Consider the following 21,621-nt stretch of genomic DNA (forward strand, 5'->3'; position numbering starts at 1 on the left):
TAGGGATTGATAGAGTTTTTCCATTGGAACCTGATTTTAAAATTCAAAGCTATCCTCTGATTTTTCTGCAGTTTATGGTCAGGCTGAAGAAAGTGTTTGGTCTCCCTATATCGTATTTTCTTCTGTCTTCTTCCACCTCTTTTCTTTCTGTCCCTGCCCCATTCCCCCAACCTTACCATGTCAGCAGCAGCTTTGAAGTAAGAGGTGCTACGGATTTTTCATTTTCCCAGTGTTCCCTAGGTTACACCATAGTAATCTCTAAAATTCACAACAAGTGTTAATAAGATTCATTTTGAAGCAGTGTAGAATCTCATGGTTTCAGTATGTTTCACCATGTGGGTACAGAGATGAGCTCTGAGCTCTGCCGCTAAAGAGAATTTTCAGTTAATGGAGGATAGTCCTCCAAACTATTTTTTCCACTCCGAATGACTGATGTATGAGAAAACAGATACTTGTTTTCAAGTAGTCTTGCTTCTAACCCATGTTTATTTTTCTACTTGACCTGATTCTCATTCTCACCCTGGCACTGTTTGTCTTGTGATTGCAACAGCACACGTGAGATTTGAAGGTGGAGTTGGAGGGAGAGTTGAAAGGGCTAAGGGAGCAGCTTTACAATCTCTAGACCAGTATCTGTCTTGGATTAAAAAGAAAGCAAATTTGATGTTTGCAAGTATCTAGGGGCATTTGTTTGGCTTTAGAGACCCATCATGAGACGCTGTGTCAGCAGCAGTCTAGTTTTAGCAAAGGCTGGAGTGGCTGAAGGTCCTGTGGGTCGTGGTTGGAGAGGACTGGAAGTGTAGAGCTAACACTGGAAAGTTTGCTACAGATAGGTGTAGTGATGCTGGGAGAACAGGCTGAGATGGCAATGATTGTGAAACGCCAGGATTAGAGCATAAAGGCACTGGCATTTAGCATTTGCCCCTGGGCTAGCAGGTAATGGTGCAGTGAAAGTAGAGTTTTGGAGATCTGTAGGAGGAATGGAGATCAGTACTGTGCTGTGCTGGCAGAGGCATGCTTAAGGGCAGCGCTTGCAGAGCCCTATCTTTAGTGTATACCTAGTTCTGGTCACTGCTTTCAAAGCATCCATTCCAAGGACAGCAACAAATCACTGTACTGGCCGAGTAAGCAAACAAACATGCTGAGGAAAGTCTGGTAGTGCCCATACAGAAAAGCTGCAAAATCCAGCTATTCAATGTAAGCATTGTCTCCTCATTCTCTCTTAAGGGATTCCGTCCTCCCTGCCCCCACCCTTTGCACTCTAACGCTGTATTTGTGCCTCGGAGATGTGGAGATGAACATATGATGGATGGATGGATGCTGCTAGTCTGGGTTTTTCACCACCATTTCCCCTGGGGCACTCTGTCTGCTGGCAGAGAGCACCATCCCAAAAGATGGTATCTTTTGCAAACTCGACAGCTAACAGACAGCTTCTCTCTCTGCATATTTCCCAAAAGAAGAGCAGGCTTAATCTGGTTTTTATATGGCATATTTCATTATAATCTTTTTGACTTCCCATGTTCCCACTACACCATCATAAATAAAATGCTGGGGGTGGGAACAGCGGAGATGCTGAGGCTTCACACTCTTATGACACTGATAGATTCTCATTTTAAACTGTCATGGGATTTAATTGCTTGCTGAGCCACTGCACTTTCAAACACATCCTGCCACATCCTCTTAATGAGCTTAGTGGCTGCATTTGCTCAGCAGTAGTTCTGTTTGCTGTGAATTAGGTGGTTTTTTAGACCACCTATGTGATTTTAAAGAGCCAGTGGTTCTTAAGGTAATATCTTTGGATTTATCCATCTTAAACAGCACTTCATGGACTCCTAATATATTGTTTCCTCTGGCACTTTTTATGTTCCAAAAAAACAGCACCAAGAAACAAACACACGAAAAAATCTATGTGCAAAGTCAGTGTTTGTCTAAGAGGGTTTTTGGAAGCCGGATTGCTTTGGTTTGCATAGTAGCTGTCTCTGGCATGATAGATCATGCTGGAACTCACCCAATAAGTATCTCTGTTCCCAATTAGAACTGGAAATGGAGCTGCTTAGGAGTGCACAGAGATGATGCCTTGGGTGGCAGCTGCTACTGTGGAGATGGAAATGATCCATTGTAAAACAAATACATTATGCTGTATAGAAAAAGGAATGATTGTTTTTGATTTATTTTTCAAAGAAACACTGAGAAGTTGCTTACCTCTAATGCATCTTAAACCAAATGTAACACGTGTAAGGACAGTCATGTACTGCTATTTTGGTGAATCAAAACTTGAAAAAGCCCACCATTTTGTAGGATTTGTGGAAATGTGATTCTTCTGGACATGGCATCTCCATAGAAAACAGATATTGGAATGGTGCTGGCATGGGTGCTTGCTCAGATTCTACCATTGCAGACTATTGATCTTGATAAATAGAGAGGTTGTTGCACTGGGCTGGTAAGCAAAAATGACCATGTTAATTTAATCACCATGAAAAGGACTCTGCCAAGTTAAGAAACATACATTTTAATTATCGGTAGACAGGCATATTTGCGTTGTACTATATGCACATTCAGCTGTGACACCAATAATACCTTGGTTTATTTAAACAGGAAGAAGTTTTAAATGACATTTTTGTTTTCATTGATGAATTTTGTTGATTTACTCTTCTATTTTGCTTAGTTCTGGCTTTCAATGTGTGCTATTCCGTGCATCTCCTACTAAGCAGATGCTATTGTATTTGCAATACTAATCAAAAGGTAACTTAACTACAAACTGTCTTAAAATTGTTATATTAAAAAGGAGTAAGCTTTTAGTTATATGGCTTTTACTAGTAGTTATTACTTGTTATAAAGATTATGTTCTATGAAATTGCTATGTCTGAAGAAGAGCTTGTGATAAAAACTAGGAGTTACAATAGAAAGAATTTAGAACAATTAGTAAGTAGCAAATGTTATTACCTGTATCTAAACAGGATTTGGATGTGATTCAAGAATTTAAAGAGCCATAAATTCTACATGAACACTGGAGAAATTGATTGAAACAGTAATTAGGTGTAAGCAGTGAAGCACCTGGGAAATGATGATATAGGACGTTCTGACTGACTTTTTTCCTCCCAGAGGAAAATCATATCTCACCACTCTTAAAATTCTCCACATGATATGTAAAGGATTGGGGGATAAGGAGGTTGACAATTTACTTGGACTTTCTGAAGCCCTTTGGTCTTCTTCAAAAATAAACAGTGCATTGTCTCAGATCAAAACTTTTAGAATAAAATATGAAGCAAAGAATTTCACAAAAAAAAAAAAAGAAAAAAGCTAACAGTCGGTGCATCAAGGTTTGGGTTTTGTTCCAGTGTTGTGTAATGTAGAAATGAAACACTTGGAGAGAGAGAGAGAGAGATTGAGCGTTTAGATACAAAAATTTGCACATAGTACAAAGTTATCTGGATCAATTGTGGCCAGGGGAGGCATCCTGTGTGAGGGCCTCTTAGTGGGGATCTGAATGTCCTTTGAGAATGGGCAGTGGGATGGACATTTTAATTTGCATTTGTTCAAGTAGAGGATGTAGCTTCATCTGAATATGTTACGTGTGATATTGGTTCATCTTGATGGGATTTTTGAGAGGAAGTTCAGAAAGTTCTGACATGACAGAGTCACGGAAAAACTCTCACGACAGGGTAATAGGAAAGATCGTGACTGTCTTTGAAAGGAAAGAAGTGGACGTTTTGGACGCTGTGTTGAGGGACATGATTTAGTGAGAACTATTGGTGATAGGTGGATGGTTGGACTGGGTGATCTTGTAGGTCTTTTCCAACCTTGGTGTTTCTGTGATTCTGTGAAGTGGACAGAAATGACAAAAAAGTTTGGCCAGGAACTTCTATTTTCCCTATCTTATAGCAAGAACAAAGGGAGAGACAATAAATAAAGTGAAATACTACCTCTTTCAAACCATAGTTCAATTGCTGAATTCACTCTGGTAGGAAGGCATTGAGGACAAAAGTGCATCAAAATTCAGAAAAGGATGGGCTATTCTGTGTGTTTCCAAAGGAGCTAGATGTAGATAACTGGAAGTGATACTGCGTTTATCCCTCAGGTCAGACCTATTAGATAGTGTTGAACTATTTGTCTAGGTTAACTGAACCATCTTTTAGATTTTTGGACACTTTTATCTCTGAGGATTCAATAAATGTTTTGGAAATATATTTTCCTGACTTCATTACTGTCTCCCTTTAGAGACTAGCCATCTTCCAGGAAAGACTGAATTCATTACAGAAACAGAATTCATTACAAAGATGTCTGTGGACCTTCCTAGGTTCTTAAGCTGTAAACTTTACACTCCAGGTAAGGCAGTCTGCCATTTCCCACTTTCTAGAGCTGCTTAGGAATGAAAATGGCCCATAGAAGCTACTGGCAGAGAAGGAAATAAAAAAAAAATGAATAGCTGTTAGCTCAATGGGTAGGTAGGAAACAACTGTCCTGAGTTTCTTTTCCCAAGATTTCTTCCTTGCCACTTAGTTTTTGGATACTGAATCTCTCCATCAATAAACTGGGTATAAAAATATTACCTTACACTACCTTGTCAATGGGATGTTAAATTTAATAATTGGAAAAAGCTCTGAGACTTCTGGATGAAAATCTTCCTGGAGTGATGATGCTGGAAAGTAGCAGAGCCACACTAAATAAACGTGCTTTTTAAAAACAGTTGCCCTTTTTTGACCTTAAAACCTACTTTTTCCCATGAGTGTTCAATATTTCTGGAACAAGCAGGAAGCAGTTTTACTTTCATAAATGTTTTACTTCTCCCCTCACTTTATTGCGTATTCCCTTTACTAATGCATTTGTTTTCTGGGTTTATCAGAGACGGGCATAGCTTGTCACAGTGAAGACACGTTTGTTACTGCTACCCTTGAGCTTGCTTGAAGCTTCTTGTCTTTCTGAAAATATGATTGTCATTTGGATTTTGCAGTCCTGGAAAGTTCCCAATGCAAAACAAGTGCCCTTTTGCACCTAAGTGCACAACATTGAAAGCAGCCTAGCCCATGGCCAGAGATGATTGTGGAGGTTCCTTAGTGATTTGAGGTTCAAGTGTTGTGACTTGCACGTAAATCAAGTTTGAAGTGCTTTCTTTCTATTGAAACGTTTGGATTTAGCATCCAGAGAGAAGTAGCAGGAGTTTATAGATGGAATTTTGATCTTTGTGATTCTCCATTGACTTGTCTTTTCTCTAGCCCCAATAAGGGAAAAGTTGGAGAAGGTGGCATAGTAGGGGAGGGTCTGCAGAGCTTCATGCTAAAAACAGATGCTTGATTAAATAGGCCGCCTTGTGATGAGGAGTCATTTCTATTGATCCCCTCCCATTGTGTGGGCTGTCCTGGGAGTTTCCTCTGAAAATCCCAATGGTTTGAATTTTCTGCATGGTTTGTACTCAGCCTCTCCCTCCATGAATAGAATAGCTTTTGCTGGAATTTTTGCTGGATTTTTTGCTGGATTTTCTGTGGTTATTGGCTGAACAGTGTTCTCTCACTTCAGAAAACTTGAGCAAGCATGTTCTGGAAGCACTGATGAGGGACCCCGAGTAGTTTACTGGCTTAGAGGTTTTCCCGTAATGAGCAGACATATTCCTGGGACACAATTGCCCCCAGGAAACAGATTATAATTTACTGTCTCAGGTGGAAGTGTTCATTCATTATTTGGATTGCAGGAGTGATTTGGAGTTTCACAAACACATAAATTTATGTCCTACAGAGTTTACAACTCGTGGTGATAGAAAAGCAGGCCAGCCTCAAGCAGATCGGGAAACATAATACAGTCCTATAAGATGAAAAGTAAACAGAACTGTGAAATCGGGACACCAGATGCTGTTTTGTAAGCATCAATTCTATACATTATTGTTTGGTAAATATAGTGGCTAAGAGGAAGGAATTAATTTTAGAAGGGAGGGAGCACTTGAAAAATCCATGCTTTGACACTGTCAGGTAAAGAGACATTCAGGATGTCTTCCTGCCATAGGATTGCTCTGAATGAACACCTACACAAGTAGGGTAGAGGCCAAGATCTGCAAGGAAAATGTAACTCTTTCCTGGGTGTATTTTAACATCTTGCTAAAATTAATATGCTATATTTGCCTGTCTGCTGCACTGTCTCATAATCTAGTGACAGAATTTTGAAGGGGATTTATGCTCTGTACCTTCACTTGCATGGCAAGTTGCATCAAGCTTCCTCATGAACCCTCTTTATCATTTGAAGTCCCATGCCTCAGGCGTGCCCCTGAGCCACCCGTCAGTTCTTAATGCTGTGGCTGAGGTTCATCCAGCTCCATGAACTAGATTCCGTGCTTGTAACTGTTTGCTGGTGGTTCTTCTTTGTACAGTCCCATTTAGAACAAACTGAAGATTTTATCTAGTAAAAAATGGGAGTCAATATTCAATGAAAATTCAAGGCAAAAATTCCTTTTGGTTGTTTTGTTTGTTTTTGAATTGGCCCCACATATTCCACTTCCCTGTGTGGGGAACAAGCCCTTCTGTAAGAAAATGCTGCTTGTAGCTGTTCCGTATCAACTCTGCCAGAAGCTAAATTGCACGGAACTACTTCTTCACTTCAGAAGATCAGATCTTCATATTTGTTATTTCAGTGTCTTGGAAAGACTTGGTTTTCTTCTTCAATTGAAACATAGGAAGTTTACATTAGGAAAGAGAATTTTTTTTCCCTCCTTTTATTTCCTCTTGATGTATTATGTCTGGCCCTCTTGTCCTGTAAGCAAATGCAGCTCTTCAAAAAAAATATCAGATTTTCAGCAAGATAGAAACAAATCCTTTAAGGGAATCCTTAGAGATCTGGAGAACTCTCCTTCAAGACAGAAGCAAGCTGGAGGGTTTGTTAGTCTTCTTCTTGTTGGCTCTGTCCTTCTACTTGTGAGCTGCCTGGGGAGATACATGAAGTTGGTCTTTTTTGTTTTTCAGAAGTTGATCTGCCTCTGAAAAAAGATGGCTTCACATCAGAAAGTACAACACTGGAAGCCTTGCTGCGTGGAGAGGGAATAGAGAAAAAGATGGACACTAAAGAGGAAGACCCTATACAAGAAATCCAGGTAAAAGGAGATACTTCTGCACTGACAGCAGTGCTGATTTTTATGATTTGTCTCTAAGCATAGCAGATTTTGTCCTGTTGCAGAATAGTTCATCTGTTGATAGTTGTGTCATTCTACTGTCAAAATGTTATAAAACCATTGTGCTACACTGTGATGCTCAAAATGAACTGAGGATCTCACTCTCTTCTTCTGTCACAGACATCTCAGTCACTTGGCTGTGTTCTGCTCAGCTTATGTGTTGCAATTTACAACAGTAGGAGACAATTGCATAAAGAATGAACAAGTGGAGATGGGTCCCAACCGTAAATCAAATTTTAGTGTCTCAGATTTAGAATGAGTTTGAACATTGGTTTGAAGTTGTACTTGCAGCAGTTAACTCTTTAAAAAACAAAACAAAACAAAACAAAAAAACCCAAAAACAAATAATTAAATACATTCTAATGTTAATTATCTCAGTTATTATTAGCAATGAAAAACATTGCCTCTTTACATGCATTATGATTGGAAACTTATAGGAGTACTTGTCAAGATTCCATTTCATCCTTTAACAATATAAAAAAGTAGAAACACATTTGTTGGTCTGTCACAGAAGGAAATGTAAAGGGTTCGTAAGGGTCTCTTCCTTCACATAGGCATTTTAAATTGCTAGGAAAGCAGGCTTCTCCTATGGGAACAGCAGCAAATATTTGGTGATGGTAAAACACCATTGCATTATGAATCTCTACTAGTGATGTTTAGGGAGAATCATTAGCAATATGTCTATCTTGATCATTTTGGCTGAGATACAAGATGTTGCATCTATACCTAAAACTAGTAAAAATTAGAGTAGGCAGACCCATGCCAAATAAAACAGAAATGTGCAGGCTTCAAATATATATTATTTAGAGATCAGTCCTACCAATCTATTTGCCAGTGTTCAACTGAACATGTAATGGCAGCAAAATTAGGTCTCCCAGTAGCACAGATAAAGGAACACCATCGAAGAGGAAGCGTCTTATGTACAGCTGGTACATAACAGAGTAGAGGATTTTGTCCTGCCATGAATTAGTATTGAATGTGAGTCTGTATCATTTACTGGAGAAGACTTAGAATAACCTTTTAACCATGTGTCAGAAAGGCTAAACCCTTTCTGCTGGGAATTCAAGTGATTATCCTGGCAGTGTCATCAAATTTGCACATGGTTACTTACTCTCCATGTCTTAAATTGATACTGGAATTTGAAATGAAGAAAGTGGTTTGTAGCATTCCTCTTAACTTCACTTGTGTAGTGTTATTAGTATAAGCTAGCTCCTTCTTGCCCCATATACAATATAGTGTCAGCCTTCTCTTTTTTTGTTTTTGAGATAATTTGAGACATGAAGCACAGTGAAAATATAGATTCATATCAGTAAGTTTGCATATTTTCTTACATAGCACTAGCCTTTTCATGCACAACATTTTCCAAGTGCTCTAGTTAACTAAGACCAAGTTATATGTAATTGCGTGAATTTTAAAGAAATATTTTATATATATAGAACTGGAACTTGTTCAGCTTTTCCACCTTCTAATGTTTAGCAGTCAAGTACTATGGGAAGTTAGATTTCATGATGGTCTAATCTTATTAATAGCTTCCTGAGATTTAGAAGTAAAAGAAGAAACCAGATGAAGAGTTGCTCCTCTACTGTGTTCAAAGAACTATTTGTCATTTAAAAAAAGGCACTGTCCTATAACAGTCTTAAAAATCTAGCTGATAAAGTAAGTATAAAGTTGTACAGCCGGACTTCCAAGCACAGGCTTTTTCTTTAAGTTTCTCTTATAGTCTTTCCCCCAAATTCACAATTCAGTGCTTGAGATGTGTAGGAAGAAAACAAATCCACTGTGATTTGCTTCTACGCTCTCCCTATGTTGGCTCTCAAACAGCTCTTAACTAGAAATTATGTGGAAGTGACAAAAATAGTAAAAGGTTAAAGAAAAGCTGTCCCATCAGTTTAAAGTTTGAATCTGGAAACACTGTAGTTTAGGTGAATGATGTCATAGTACCCACATAATGAATGGCAAGAATACCTCCAGCTCCTGTCTTTATTTGCAACAGGGATGCCAGAGATTGAGGGGGATCCCAGCAGCTTTCCACATTAGTGTTGTGATGGTTTATCTTTCCATCATCTGTGCTGTGTCCAGTTTGTACATGTTTTGTCCTGGATTTCATTCTGTTGAGGTTATGTTTCAAAAGGTCAAGTTGAAATTCCCTGACACTGTTATGTGAGATGATGCATTGTTATTGTAGTTTTCATTATTATTCCTGTTAAATAATTAATTGAAGTAACTATTGTTCTCATCAGCTTCAATGAGGCCTGCACTTCTCCAGTATTCACATGCTGCAAAACCCTTCTTTTCCTTCCTTGACTGATACCAATAGCGTTTTTTAATAAGAACTCCTTGAAGAACTAAGGGTGAAAGGGAAAGCAGATTTTGCTTTAGCAGGAAGAAATAGGGATTCTGGAATCTTATTTAGCATTATATCATTAATCAAGTGTAATTTAATAACCTGCAGTCTCTATGGTAAAGAGCAGTAGTTGTTTGTATGTGCCATCTTTTCTTCTAACCGTTCCTATTTATTGTTCAACCACAGAGGGTTTTAGAAAACGATGAAAACGCAGATGAAGTGAATGAAGAAGAGGATTTGGAAGAAGATATTCCAAAACGAAAGAACAGGCCAAGAGGACGGGTAGGTGCAATCAAACAGAAATGAAGGAAGCAAGCTTCTACTTTCTGGTGTATATTTTTAACATGTGTTGTATATGCAAAGTGTATATCCATGTAGGTAATTTTCAGTGATACAGTCAGATTTTTTTTTTACTTTACTTTTTGCAAATTATAATGTGAAGAGACTACACTAAGAGTAACAACTTGGGATGAATTATTTATAGTAACATATTTATAATTTTTATGTATAATTATTATGTTGACATCCTGCCATTACAATGCTCTTATTCTAAAACAGCATTTACTAATGAAAAAAAAAATTGATACATTCAATCGTGACACCAAAAAAAAAAAACCAACCTATTAATAAAAGTAACTTGAACTGCATTCATATGTTTTGAAGCTTTCTCCAAGGTAGTGCTTTGTGGTTGACATTTTGGCCCTCTTGAACCCTTTGGCAAATCTTCCATTTGCTTAAAATGGGCAATATTATCCTTAGGGGAGTCTGTGTCCCTTCTCTTACCTAAGACATCTTTTCACAATTTCAGCAGGGCGCCAGTTAAGTAATAAAGCGAATGTTTTAAAACTTGGAATCAGCATTTTTAATTGTGGCCCCTGAAGCTAGGCATCTGAATAAAATGAACATAATTCTCAGAAGTTTCAAGCATTTTCATCTCTCCTTGGTTCCAGTAGATGCTGCAGGGGCACAGGAGCTCTAGAAGTACCTTTTGATGTGTTTGCAGAAGTCAAGCAAGAAGGGCCACATTTTAGACCAAATAAGCAGGATATAATAGCTTTTGAGTAAGAGAGGGACATGAAACCACACTGAATACTTACAATGTGCTTATGCATCAAACCCTCTCTTTTGGTTTCTTCTGTTGTTGTATTGTTTCAGTTTTCTGCTCCTCTTTATTTTGGAGCTTGAATTCTTTAATATAAGATCAAAGCACTTTATTAACTGGATAAGTATATATTTCACCTTCCTTATTCTCAAAATCACCTGAACCAGTTTCTTTCTTTCTTTCTTTCTTAGCCAAAGACCCCCACCTGGAAAAAAATTTTCCAGAAAAATGTAAGTTTCAGAAAATTTGTATGAACCAGTAACCAAAATGAGGAGTTAGAATCGATAACGCACACAAGCTTGACTGTAGCTATCAACAAGCATTCGAGGCTAACAAGTATTTTCTAATAAGCTGCTCTCACATAAATTGTGCATGCGGATTAGGGTAAGTGAAGGGGAGCAAACAGCTATAAAAGCCTACTCAAGAGAAGGGAGTTAACTGTATGCATATATTTCAGGCCTACACAAACACAGTCCTGAAGTTATTATGTGCAAAGTTCTACTCCCCTGTTCAGGAAACTGATTGAGAATATCTGTTACTTTCTTTCTCCTGCACTAGAGGAAGGAGTTGGAGAGTAAGAGTCCCATTCATTTTAAAGCATACGTGTACAACTTATTTCTGCCCTGGAACTGGCCCCCTATTAAGAACAAGAACAGCAGAATCTCCTGTCTTTTCTGTTGCTAACTTCTGCTCTGCTAGTGCCCTGGCTTCACTTGGTGCAAAAAAAGAGAAGTTTGAAGAGTGCCAAATATTTTGAGCAATTTTTGTTTTTATTTGATGGCATCAATAGCCAAAGTAAAATGTGGTATGAATTAGGATTTCAAAATTAGGACCAGATTCCTAGCTGTTGAAAACTGGTAAGCCTGAACTGAAGCCTGAATTACATCTGTTCACGACTATTCTGTTACTTTTCAAGCAACCCTTTTCAAATGTTAGCCTGATCCAGTGTAGGGAATCGGCACTGAGGATTTGAAATTAGGGGATATGAAATTTGGGCAGCACTTTGTTTCTGGGAAGGAGGCGGTCAGGGTATTTTTAGAGAATAGAAGAAGGGAGGGATGTCTGTAGGAAACTAGATCCTGCAGAGTGTGGCCTTTGGGAATTCAGAGAAGGAGTGAGGGCTGGCAGCATTGATAAAGGGTTAATGAGGCAGATCTACTGCTTTGGACATTCCATTGGCCCTTCCTTTTCCTACAGCATGATTTTATTTTTAATCCTTTATTCCTCCATCTGTCCCTCTGGCTACCTTCTCTGGCTGCTTGAGGACTGCTTCAAGGCTGCTCTGCCATGGCTCCCAGGCCTCACATGTCTCATCGCTTGTGCTCTATCCTGTCAGAAAGATGAAGGCAATCATGGGTGACTGAATTCAACAGACCAGAGTGCTCACAGCAAGCACGTGGCACTCAGTTGAGAGCTTCTGGTGCAGCTGCTAAGTTTGCTACCCCCTCAAAACTGGTCCTGACATCATAGGACTGTTAGGAAGGACGCTGAAGACTGAAGGAATGGATTTTCAGAAGGAGCTTTTTAGTATCTGTGATAGACAGGAAAAATGTTGTAGGAGCTAGGAAGGACATTTTGCTAGGAGACAGGAGAGGAATGCAACTGCACCTATACAGACTGCAAGCTCCTCAGCTGAATATCCCCTAGAACTTTTTCAAAGACACTGAATGTGTTTAGGAATCAAGCTCCCAGTGAAAATCATTGACTTGAAAAATCTCCCTATGTGTACAATGCATGAAAAAGTACAGCTGACGTGCGGTCATGACATGAATGCTGTACCCTTACATTTCTGTGGAGAACTGTTGGAAGGGGAATGGCTGGCTGCAGGACTAGTGAAACTCGGAGCAACAAACGTTAAATTGTCATCCTATTATGAAAGGTGTCAATGTAAAAATGAAATGTCTTTACTCAACAGACCTATTCTCAGCATGTAGAATCAAAACTACTGACTAATAACAACAACAACAGAAAAGGCTTTACAGTTTATTCACAGCCCTGAAAAGCCAATGCAGCATGGTAGGATAGGGAAATTGGATCCTAATCCAGGTACCAAAAGAAATATTTATTAAGAGACAATCAGATGTGTCTGTGAAGGCTCTCTGATGAGCTGAGGGTTGTACAGGAGCTGCCAGAGACCTAAATTCAGCTTGCAGCACATTTTGTAGTAGTGATTGAAGAAAGAAACTTGCCTTGGATTGATTTCGTAGCCCAGAGGGGATTTACAAAGCTGACAGTCAAAGAGAAAAATATTGTAGGCTAGTAAACTGATTTTTAATGTGGTATGGTCAGTGAAGTAGCTTCCACCAAACAATGTTGTTTGAGTCCTTTTCCAGGGCAAAACTGCTTTTCAGTTCACCCTTACAAATCTCACTTTGCACGTGTGTTGATCTGCACAGAGTTCCTTGCAGAAGGCAGAGCTATACTTGTCATACCTAATAGTACATACCCCATCCAGAGACCTGCGAATCCACGTCTTTCCTTCAGGACTGTGTAAAGAGACCTGAGAAATCCCAAGGAAATAATATGTGACGTTTTTCTAAATCCCTGTTTTGATAGATTGTGGTAAGGCTACTGTAAAACTTCCTTTGTGCTTCTCAAACAGTGCAAGTTCAGTCTCAAATGCATAGAAGGACAGTGATTACATGACTGCTTAGGATCTAGGGAACAAATATTCTCAGGATTTCTACATCTTCTCTGGCTTTACTTGATGGAGCTTTCTTGTTTTCACATGCAAAAGCTTGAAGGATTTGAGTCAGCTGGCCTTGTCTAGGATGAGAGACATCAACAATTTAGTAAGAGGAGCAGCAAAAACCATTTTGTTGCTTTTAACCAGGAACAGATTGGCTGACAGTATTTCATAGTTTACAACCTAGCCATCCACCTGCAGATCACTTCTTCACACAAAGATCAAGTCTTAAATTATTGTTATCTGCAGACAGAACATTAACGTTAAACAATTTAAGGCCTTGTCTCAGTTTCCAGTTGCACATCAAAACTATTCCCCTTGACCAGATATGAACCGTCCCCTTGTTGGCATCTCAGCTGAGAAGGGTTAGGAAGAAGTGGCTTTGGTGCTGGATTTCATTCTTAACCCTAGAGCTCAGGACAGAACAGTGTGTGCTGTGGAGAAACCAAGGTTTTCAGTTTCCAGGGCTGTCAACTGGCTATGTTTTAGGAACACAGAACTGCAAAGAGACCTTTCTGGGTAATTCCAATTCTTTGCTCTTGCAGGTAGCCATTTACCTAATCTTTTCCACTGTCTGACTCAATTTTATAGTTAGCAACAGTATCTTTGTGCCAGTTAGAAGGCCCTTTCGAAACAGTGTTTTACAGCTAGGAAACCAAACAAAGCAACTCCTCACCACCTCTGAAAATATTAAAGGAGGTAATTTTACCTCTGCTTTATTTGAGGCCTGTTTTCTGGTTAGTTTGAAAGTTATGTTTATCCTTTACCACCAGTTCATCTATTCATAAATTCATATTCAGTAAGAAAAGTATTTGAACTTTTTAAAAAATGGAAGCGTAACGATACTTATCTGAATACGTTCTGACAGTGACCTACTGCTAAGGATGAACAGTTTGGGTTATCTGTGGAGAGGATCTCTGCTGCATTACAAGGTCTATTAACATAGTGCATATCTTAGGAGTGGAAGGGTCAAACCCACCCTTGATAAACCTTTATGGAAGCTGAGGGTTTGTTTAGTTTATGCTGCACATTTTTTATAGGAGGGTGAGGGGCACCAGGAGAATTGAGGGGCAGGAGAATAATGTTAACATTCCTCTTGTTCTTGCAGGCTCGGGGATCTGGAGGTGGCAGGAGACGAAATGATGCTGCCTCCCAGGATGATCATGACAAACCCTATGTTTGTGACAGTAAGTAGAACCTAGACAGCTGACTCCGCTTCCAGCCTGGTCCTGCCAGCTCGGTGCACTCTGGGTTCAACTTTTCTTTTCCAGCAAAGTATTCTGCTGCTCTCTGACTTGCATGTTTGCCACCAGCTACTGCTGCTGCTCTTAGTGTGGTTTTTTTTTTTTGCACGAAGGAAATAAAATAAAGTCTTCAGCAAGAATCCACTTCCCTTTGTGCTATAATAAATCATCTCTTCTATTTTCTTTCTCTTTCTCCTTCTCTTTTTCTGACTTCTAGGCTTTTTTCCTTCCCCCTGTGTAAGATTCACCCTCTATTTCTTTCTCTGTTCCAGATAGTTACAAACAAAAGCATAACCCAAAAATCTCTGACAAAGGCATTTCACCCCTGTATCACTTTACATACTTGGTGATTCCCTTCACTCCTTTGGAAATCTCACTGGGCTAAATTTTGAAGGTCTTATTTGCATCCCTTATTTAGAAAAGACTCCAGTGGCATCATCAGGAGTTGAGCCCTCCTAAGAAAGAAACAGAATTAGAATGTTCTGTTTTGATACATATTCCCTTTCAATATAACCATGCCGTTTGATGTCTTTCAATGGGACTGCAGGTGAATTAAGGCATTGCCCAAACTTAAAAAGATAATAGACTCCTATATATGAAGAAGGAGCCCAATATTTGGTACACAATATATATTTTTTTATTATCTGGGCCTTGGTGCCTTTCTTCTTGTTACATTGTTTTTTGCTTCACTATGTAGTTTGTGCGAGGGGCACTTGTCTTACCCATGTGCTTTCAAGATTTCTCATCTTAAGGCTTGATAAGAGCGTATGTGCAGTAAAAATTTGTACTAGAGTGCCTTCTATCATAACAAGGCAACGGCAGCATAACAAAAATTAATAGAAGTAGGAGAATAACAGGAAGTCTTAACTTTTTTGACCTAAAAGTGATTGATGGTTTTGAGGAAAATTAGAACACCCCTATCTCCGCAGCTTAACTACCTTGCAGTGATACTGACCTTAAAAGACTGACACTACTATGTCAGTCTCTGAATGTTTTCTGCTTATTTTAAAAACATGAAGAAACATGGGTATGCATTGAAAATGAAAACTATATTCCATATGTTCAAATAATCTTTCATAGTGAGACCAAGTGACTGCATAGTACAGTGATGAACAAGTTGGGTATATTGCTTCAGCAAGGTGAATGTTCTTAGAGCTACTGGGAATGAGTAGAAGGGGAGAGACTTTCACATAAATGGAAGTGTCTGAACTGAAGAAGAGCAGCTCTTTACAGTTTGAAGGGCTGAGAGATTTCTACTGTAGTTAAATAGCTGTTCTTGCTTGTTGGAAGAACTACACTCTATCTCCCAAGGATTATCTAGGAGGCCACTCCGTATCTTGTTGATTTCCACAGCTTTCTTCTGCTGGTGTACACAGAACTATCTTCACCACTTTTCTGGAAAATCCCTCTAAATCCAAGGACACTTGTCAGTAGTGCAGTTGTTCCAAGCGTAATGTCTCTTTACTGTCTGATCTTGTTCTGCTTTTGGAGAGAACTCACAACATGCGCAGTAGTGATTTGCACTAAGTAGATAAAAATCTAAGATTCCAAAGCAGGCGGCAGAAATCTGAGCTGAAGTCTCTGTTTTGGTACATCATTGTACTGACGGAATTTTGCCTTGGCTTGCATTTTGAAGCATAAATTTCCTTGGTTTTGGAAGTTTAAACTTTCCTATTTCGTTTGGCTGATACTTTTCATTTTTAAGAAACGTGTAGTCAGAGGGTGAGTCATAAGGAATTCTAGAATCCAGATTTTATACAGTAACTACTTCATTTTCCACTGTAGATAGCTGAGAATAGGGTTATGTGTTAGCAAAACCCTTACCTGATTGTCCAGCAGAAGAACTGTTGTAATTGCAGTGCCATCATCCTGAAATGGAATACTTTGTTTGCTTACTTTCTGTAGAACTGTTACATATAATTCAATGTGAGTAATTGGCTTGTCAATTTGAGACTTCTTTCCTGCTTGGGTGATCACTGCACCAATAAATGATTTCCTTAATCAATTTTTTTTCTTTGAAATAATCTGCTAAATATGTTTATAGATAAATCTCTGTGTGATCGTGATAGTTTAGATTCAGTTTGCAGTTCTCCATGGAGAGGTGTTTTGGATAGATATGTTAGTTTTATGTGGAAATATACCGGCAATAAATAATTAATTTGTTTCCTGTTCAGGAGAACATTATTCCTTCAGTCACATTATTGATATGAGTAATTACCATAGTGGGCGGTCATTGCTTTTTCTCTGTATTCTTTAACTTTCCTCCAGGTTGCTTTTTTCTGTCTGTGTTCTGATACTTGAATTTGGAATGTGCTCACCAAGAAGAAGGTATAAGCACATCTAAATCAAATTATTTTTGGTATTTCAATGTATGACCACAAAAATGCACATTTTTGCATACTTGTGTGTTTGTATTTGTAGGAAGTAAGTGTATATCACTAAGTTTCTCCAGGAATGGAAAGATTTTGTGGAACACCTAGTCTGTATCAGTAAAATGATGCAAGAACTGCATCCAGCTAACATTGCCCTTTGTATGTAAGACTGCAGTGTTACTTCTGAAATGGCCTACTGTTGTTGGAAGAAGCATTCAGCTAGACACAAAAATGAACACATATCTCAGTATTAAAGCTGACTGGAAATTTGGAACCTCTGTACTGAGGGATCTTTTCAAAGCTCTCAAATTTTTTTTTGTGTCATCTGATGTTCTTAAGAAAAGGTGGAACCTCTGTTTAATTGTTTGCTTGCTTTGTGGAATTAAACTTCAGTTAATTTTACTGAATATTTACTGTATCAGAAGTTCAGAATGAAATACCTGGTCATTCAAAGCTGCTAACATAATCATGACATTCTTTATTTTATTAAAATGGCAAATGGTAAACTAGTTGGCCAGATTTTCACCAGCTGCACTGGACAGTGTTGTGCCTTGACCAGTCTTAAGAAAAAAAGCTTGGATAATAGAAGTGGCAGGAAAACCTGGTGTGAGATGGGTATAGGCAGGAAATGGTACCACAGCAGAATGATCAGCTGTTGTATCATAGCAGACCCAAATGTAGCCTGAATACTTGGGTAAAAGACAGAGCAGATACTTGAATGGACAGTGAAAAGCAGGCTTGAGGAACAAAGCAAGATCTGTGGTGTCAGTCCAGAGATGTTGAAGATACTCTACCACAGCTGTTCGAAATAAACTGGGCACAGGATTTTAAAGGAGGAAGAGCATGAATGAATGTTACATACCTACATATGCAACAAGAATTGATTTTGTGTGGTTGCCAAATGATACACTGGGGAACCATCATTCTGCCAAGTCTTTTAGTCTTAGAAAATCATTTTACTATTTTCATATTGAGTGTTATGTGTTTTCTTTTGGGGAGGGATGCGGAGTATATCTGAAGTTCTACCTGGAAATTTGTTTTCTGGTTTAAAAGTTGCAGTCAGTTGTAGCACTAATCTTCATGACTCTGGATGTCTACTTCCTTCAGCTATGCTACTTAGTTTGTGCTGAATCTCCAGAAGTTACCAACTTTCCTGCTGCCCATCCTCATTTGCCTGCTTTCATTCTTCTCATTTTCTCCCTTGCCTGCTTTCATTTCATTTCCCTACTGTGACTTACGGACACACATAATTACTTCCACCTTTGTTTTCTCTCACTATCTGTGGAAAATTTCCCTACCCGTCTCTAAAAGATGTTGCTTCTTTCTCTTTTGTTCCTTTTACCTTTATATCCTTGTCTCCTTTTAGTTTTATTTCTGTACATACTATAATTGTAGAGTAACAGCTTATGTTTGTATGATAATCTTTATTTATAGTTCCTCTGAGGCTGCGATATGCATTCACATCCATCCCTTGTCCAAAAATGAGAATTGACTGAAACCTTCTTATGATCTCTGCTGGATCAGTGACTAATGCAACCTTACATATATCTAGAGACACAGATCCCTACAATCTTTTGTCGAAGCTGGTTCTTTTGTCAAAAACATTTGAGTTTCAGGTTTCTCTAGATACTTAAAGTGAGTTTTCTCTGCGATCTTCTTTCTGTGTCTGAAAACAGTTAGTGTGGCTTCTTTCAGCCATTTTTCTTCAGATCTTTTAATAAGCTTGTTTCTTTTCTCTGAAAGATCTTCAAAGGATCTTATTTAAATAGCAGTGGCCAAAACTAAGTAGAAGGTGTGGTTCTGAGTATGAAGCAGCTCAGAAGAAAGATAAATGACTGATACATTTACGTGTCACTTATATTTACCTATAGAACTTGGATTTGTGCCAGTTGCTCTGTTAGATATCTAAGAGAGATACAGAGATGGCTGATCTTTTAGCTTATTTAGTAAGCCCATTTGCAATGCAGGACACTCATCTCCAGTGCTATGCTTTCATGTTTCAGTGGCAGAGTTTTCACCTACGTCCACCGTATGAGCTCATATTTAATAGGCCTGTTGCTATAACTTCTTGTTCCTTTGCTGATCCACCTACTCCTACTGAGTCTCAATATCTGTCATCTTTAGTTTCCTCATTATACTGCCCTCTCCTGTTTATACCATGTTGTTTTACTAGATGTCATATTAATATTTACTAATTATTTTACTGTTTGAAATAATTTTTGATTGATAAAGCTTGCGTGATATAGTTTTAATTACTATTCCAAGATTTTCTCCAAGAATCAGTTCTCTGCATGTTTGATTCTTTCACTCTCTATTCCACCCTCCAAATTAATTGTAAAAATAGAGGCAAGCATTGGGCCCCAAATGGACTCTTTCAGGTACTTGAAGATGCAGAAAAGTGCCTTGTGAAGTTTTCAAAAGGTTAGGCTCCTAGTTCTCGCTGATTTCCACCAGAGGTAGGCTCTTAAAATGTTTTCTGTAAATATACCACTGAGTGCCTATCTGCTTGTGTTGTGCCTGTAGATCATATAAAGCTTGGTCTCTTGGTGAACACTTTGAACTTGATGATGAGCTAATAGTAATTATTCAGAACATGTTTTTGTTTATGAAAATGTTTGACTGTACATTCAAATCATTAGAATTTGAAACAGTCCCATGATTTTTCTGCAAGTTCATCAGCTGGCAAGATATTGAAATTCCAAGCTTTAAGGTTATTTTTTTCTTCTCTATATCCTTTCTCTATTAAATGTATCACAGGTTCTGCCAACAAATGCTGGAATTCTGCTGAGTTTCAATGGGAATTAAGGATCTCTCTCTTTAAGGTTCTTTTAAAAAGTTAATTGTTATGTTGTTCTAACATTACTTGCCAAATGTAATTCTTTGAGGCCTATTCTTTAGGAACTATTTTTGTGTATATGATCACAAAGTGACTCCTCTAGTAATTACTTTAATGACTTCACTCTCCTTCTTTCTTCTTTCCTTGAAGTGGACTTGATTCTACTGTACTCTTTTTAAAGTTAACTCATTGATTCTCTGGAATACCAAAGACTTGCAAGATAAATCATGATGTAGGCTGATTTTATGTTTTCTGATACTTAATCTGTTGTCTGAATTCTCACTGATACTATGAATGAGTCAAGCACAGCTACTGCTGGTTCTTAGAACAGACCTTCAGTTAAATACGATGATGACAAGCTTATTTGAAAATGCTTTGATTTTAGCATTATGCTTTTACATGCTTCTTATAAATCTCCATCATGACTTCAGCTCCCTTTTAAAGTTTAGCAGTGTAAGCCCTAAATCATCTCTTGGTATTATCCTTTCTAGTGAATCTCTAAGTAGTTAATAAGCAGTAAGATCTAGAATAAGATGGCTATTCAGATGAACCCAACAAGCAACTCTCCCAACATAGCTGCTGTACTTTGCATTCATTGACAAAATTAACGCTAAAAAATCCAACATCAGACAGGAAAGAAGTCTTGAGTGGGACACATGGGAAGAGGGGAATAGAATTGACTGTAACAATTGATTCTGCTCCTACAGTGTATCTGCTTTTTGCTTTGTTTCTGCTAGCAATTTATTTATGAAATGTGGAAGTATATAATGCTCGATACAGGCATTGTTGAACTGTATGTTTATTGCTTTGGAGCTCAGCATATCTGTGATCTTAATATGGAAGATAGTTTCTGGGACTCGTCCCTGTGGGGACACAGAAACAAAGATTATTTACTACCCTCAGAAAATCCCCTAAATAACTGGTAGAAGAGGTGTGTAGCATGACAGTGCTGATCAAAGAGGTACAAACATAATGCCTTTCCATTGGTGGAGATCAAAATACATTGTGTTAACATTGGAGATCTCTAGATATGCAGAGAGCGGACATAGCTGTTACAGTGAAAATTATATCACCAAACCAGTGCAAAACAGGGAATGGGTTTTGTTTGGAGTGGAGAGAATGGTGGGACCGGAAGCTGGTTTTGAGGAATGGCTATCTGCTAGCCATTGCCTTAAGTTTAGTATTTGACACAACTCAGTTGAGAATAAAGAACAGAAGGCAAAGGGGAAAAGCAAAGACAATGAAGGAGCTAGATTCAGTAAAAAAAAAAAAAAAAGAAAGAGAAAGAAAAACGAAAAAAACCCGCTCATACTCCCTCAATTTCCTGTTTTCACTAAAAACATGGATTGTTTCCTTCTGTGTCATACTGGTGACAGATTGTGCAAAATGTATGTGGAGAGCTGGCTGGAACATAGCTCACAGCCTGCCAAGGACCAAATGTGTAACAATTTCAAAATGACAGCAACACAGCTATTAAATATTTGATTAGGAAATCTTTTAAGTCATAGATTTTAAACCTTCTTTTAAAGCAGGGGAAGTATTTTAGATTAATTTTACTCATAGAGTAGCATAAACAGATAGAAAATTTGTTTATCCAAGGAGTTACAGGTTGTTACAGGCCAGAACTTAGAACAGAACTCTCTTTTATGAAGTATTCAATGCTTGTGATTAAACTGTCTGCAAATTATGTTTTTTTTTTCTTTGTAACACAGTTGTGTAATTTCTTCATTTCAGTCTTGGAAGGAACGTAAAGTCCTTCATAGGAGAGTGTTTGGTAACCTAATAAAATCTTCCTCATCAGTGCTGTTTGATCTGCACTGCCATGTTAGTGCTTACTTACTCAGCTTGTTCCTAAGATGGCATTCACATCAGGTTGTAGAAAATACATCC

General features: G+C 38.3%; 1 protein-coding gene across 12 annotated transcripts in view; it reads left to right on the forward strand.

Moving 5' to 3' along the window:
- Nucleotides 1-21,621, forward strand: part of DPF3 (double PHD fingers 3) — a 187,546-nt gene that overhangs the window by 108,677 nt on the left and 57,248 nt on the right. For 10 of the 12 annotated variants that reach the window (XR_007377505.1, XR_007377504.1, XR_007377507.1 and 7 more), the window contains exons 4-7: nt 6,942-7,069; nt 9,678-9,773; nt 10,785-10,823; nt 14,388-14,466. Coding sequence is in view for 8 of the 12 variants with exons in the window: in XM_048947377.1 (XP_048803334.1) it covers nt 6,942-7,069; nt 9,678-9,773; nt 10,785-10,823; nt 14,388-14,466 (342 nt within the window). In the remaining 4 variants the exon portion in view is untranslated. The remainder of the gene's footprint in view (nt 1-6,941; nt 7,070-9,677; nt 9,774-10,784; nt 10,824-14,387; nt 14,467-21,621) is intronic. The other 2 variants (XR_007377506.1, XM_048947370.1) reach the window with 1 other exon arrangement.

Source organism: Lagopus muta, chromosome 6, assembly GCF_023343835.1.
Source record: "Lagopus muta isolate bLagMut1 chromosome 6, bLagMut1 primary, whole genome shotgun sequence".
Taxonomy (NCBI): Eukaryota; Metazoa; Chordata; class Aves; order Galliformes; family Phasianidae; genus Lagopus; species Lagopus muta.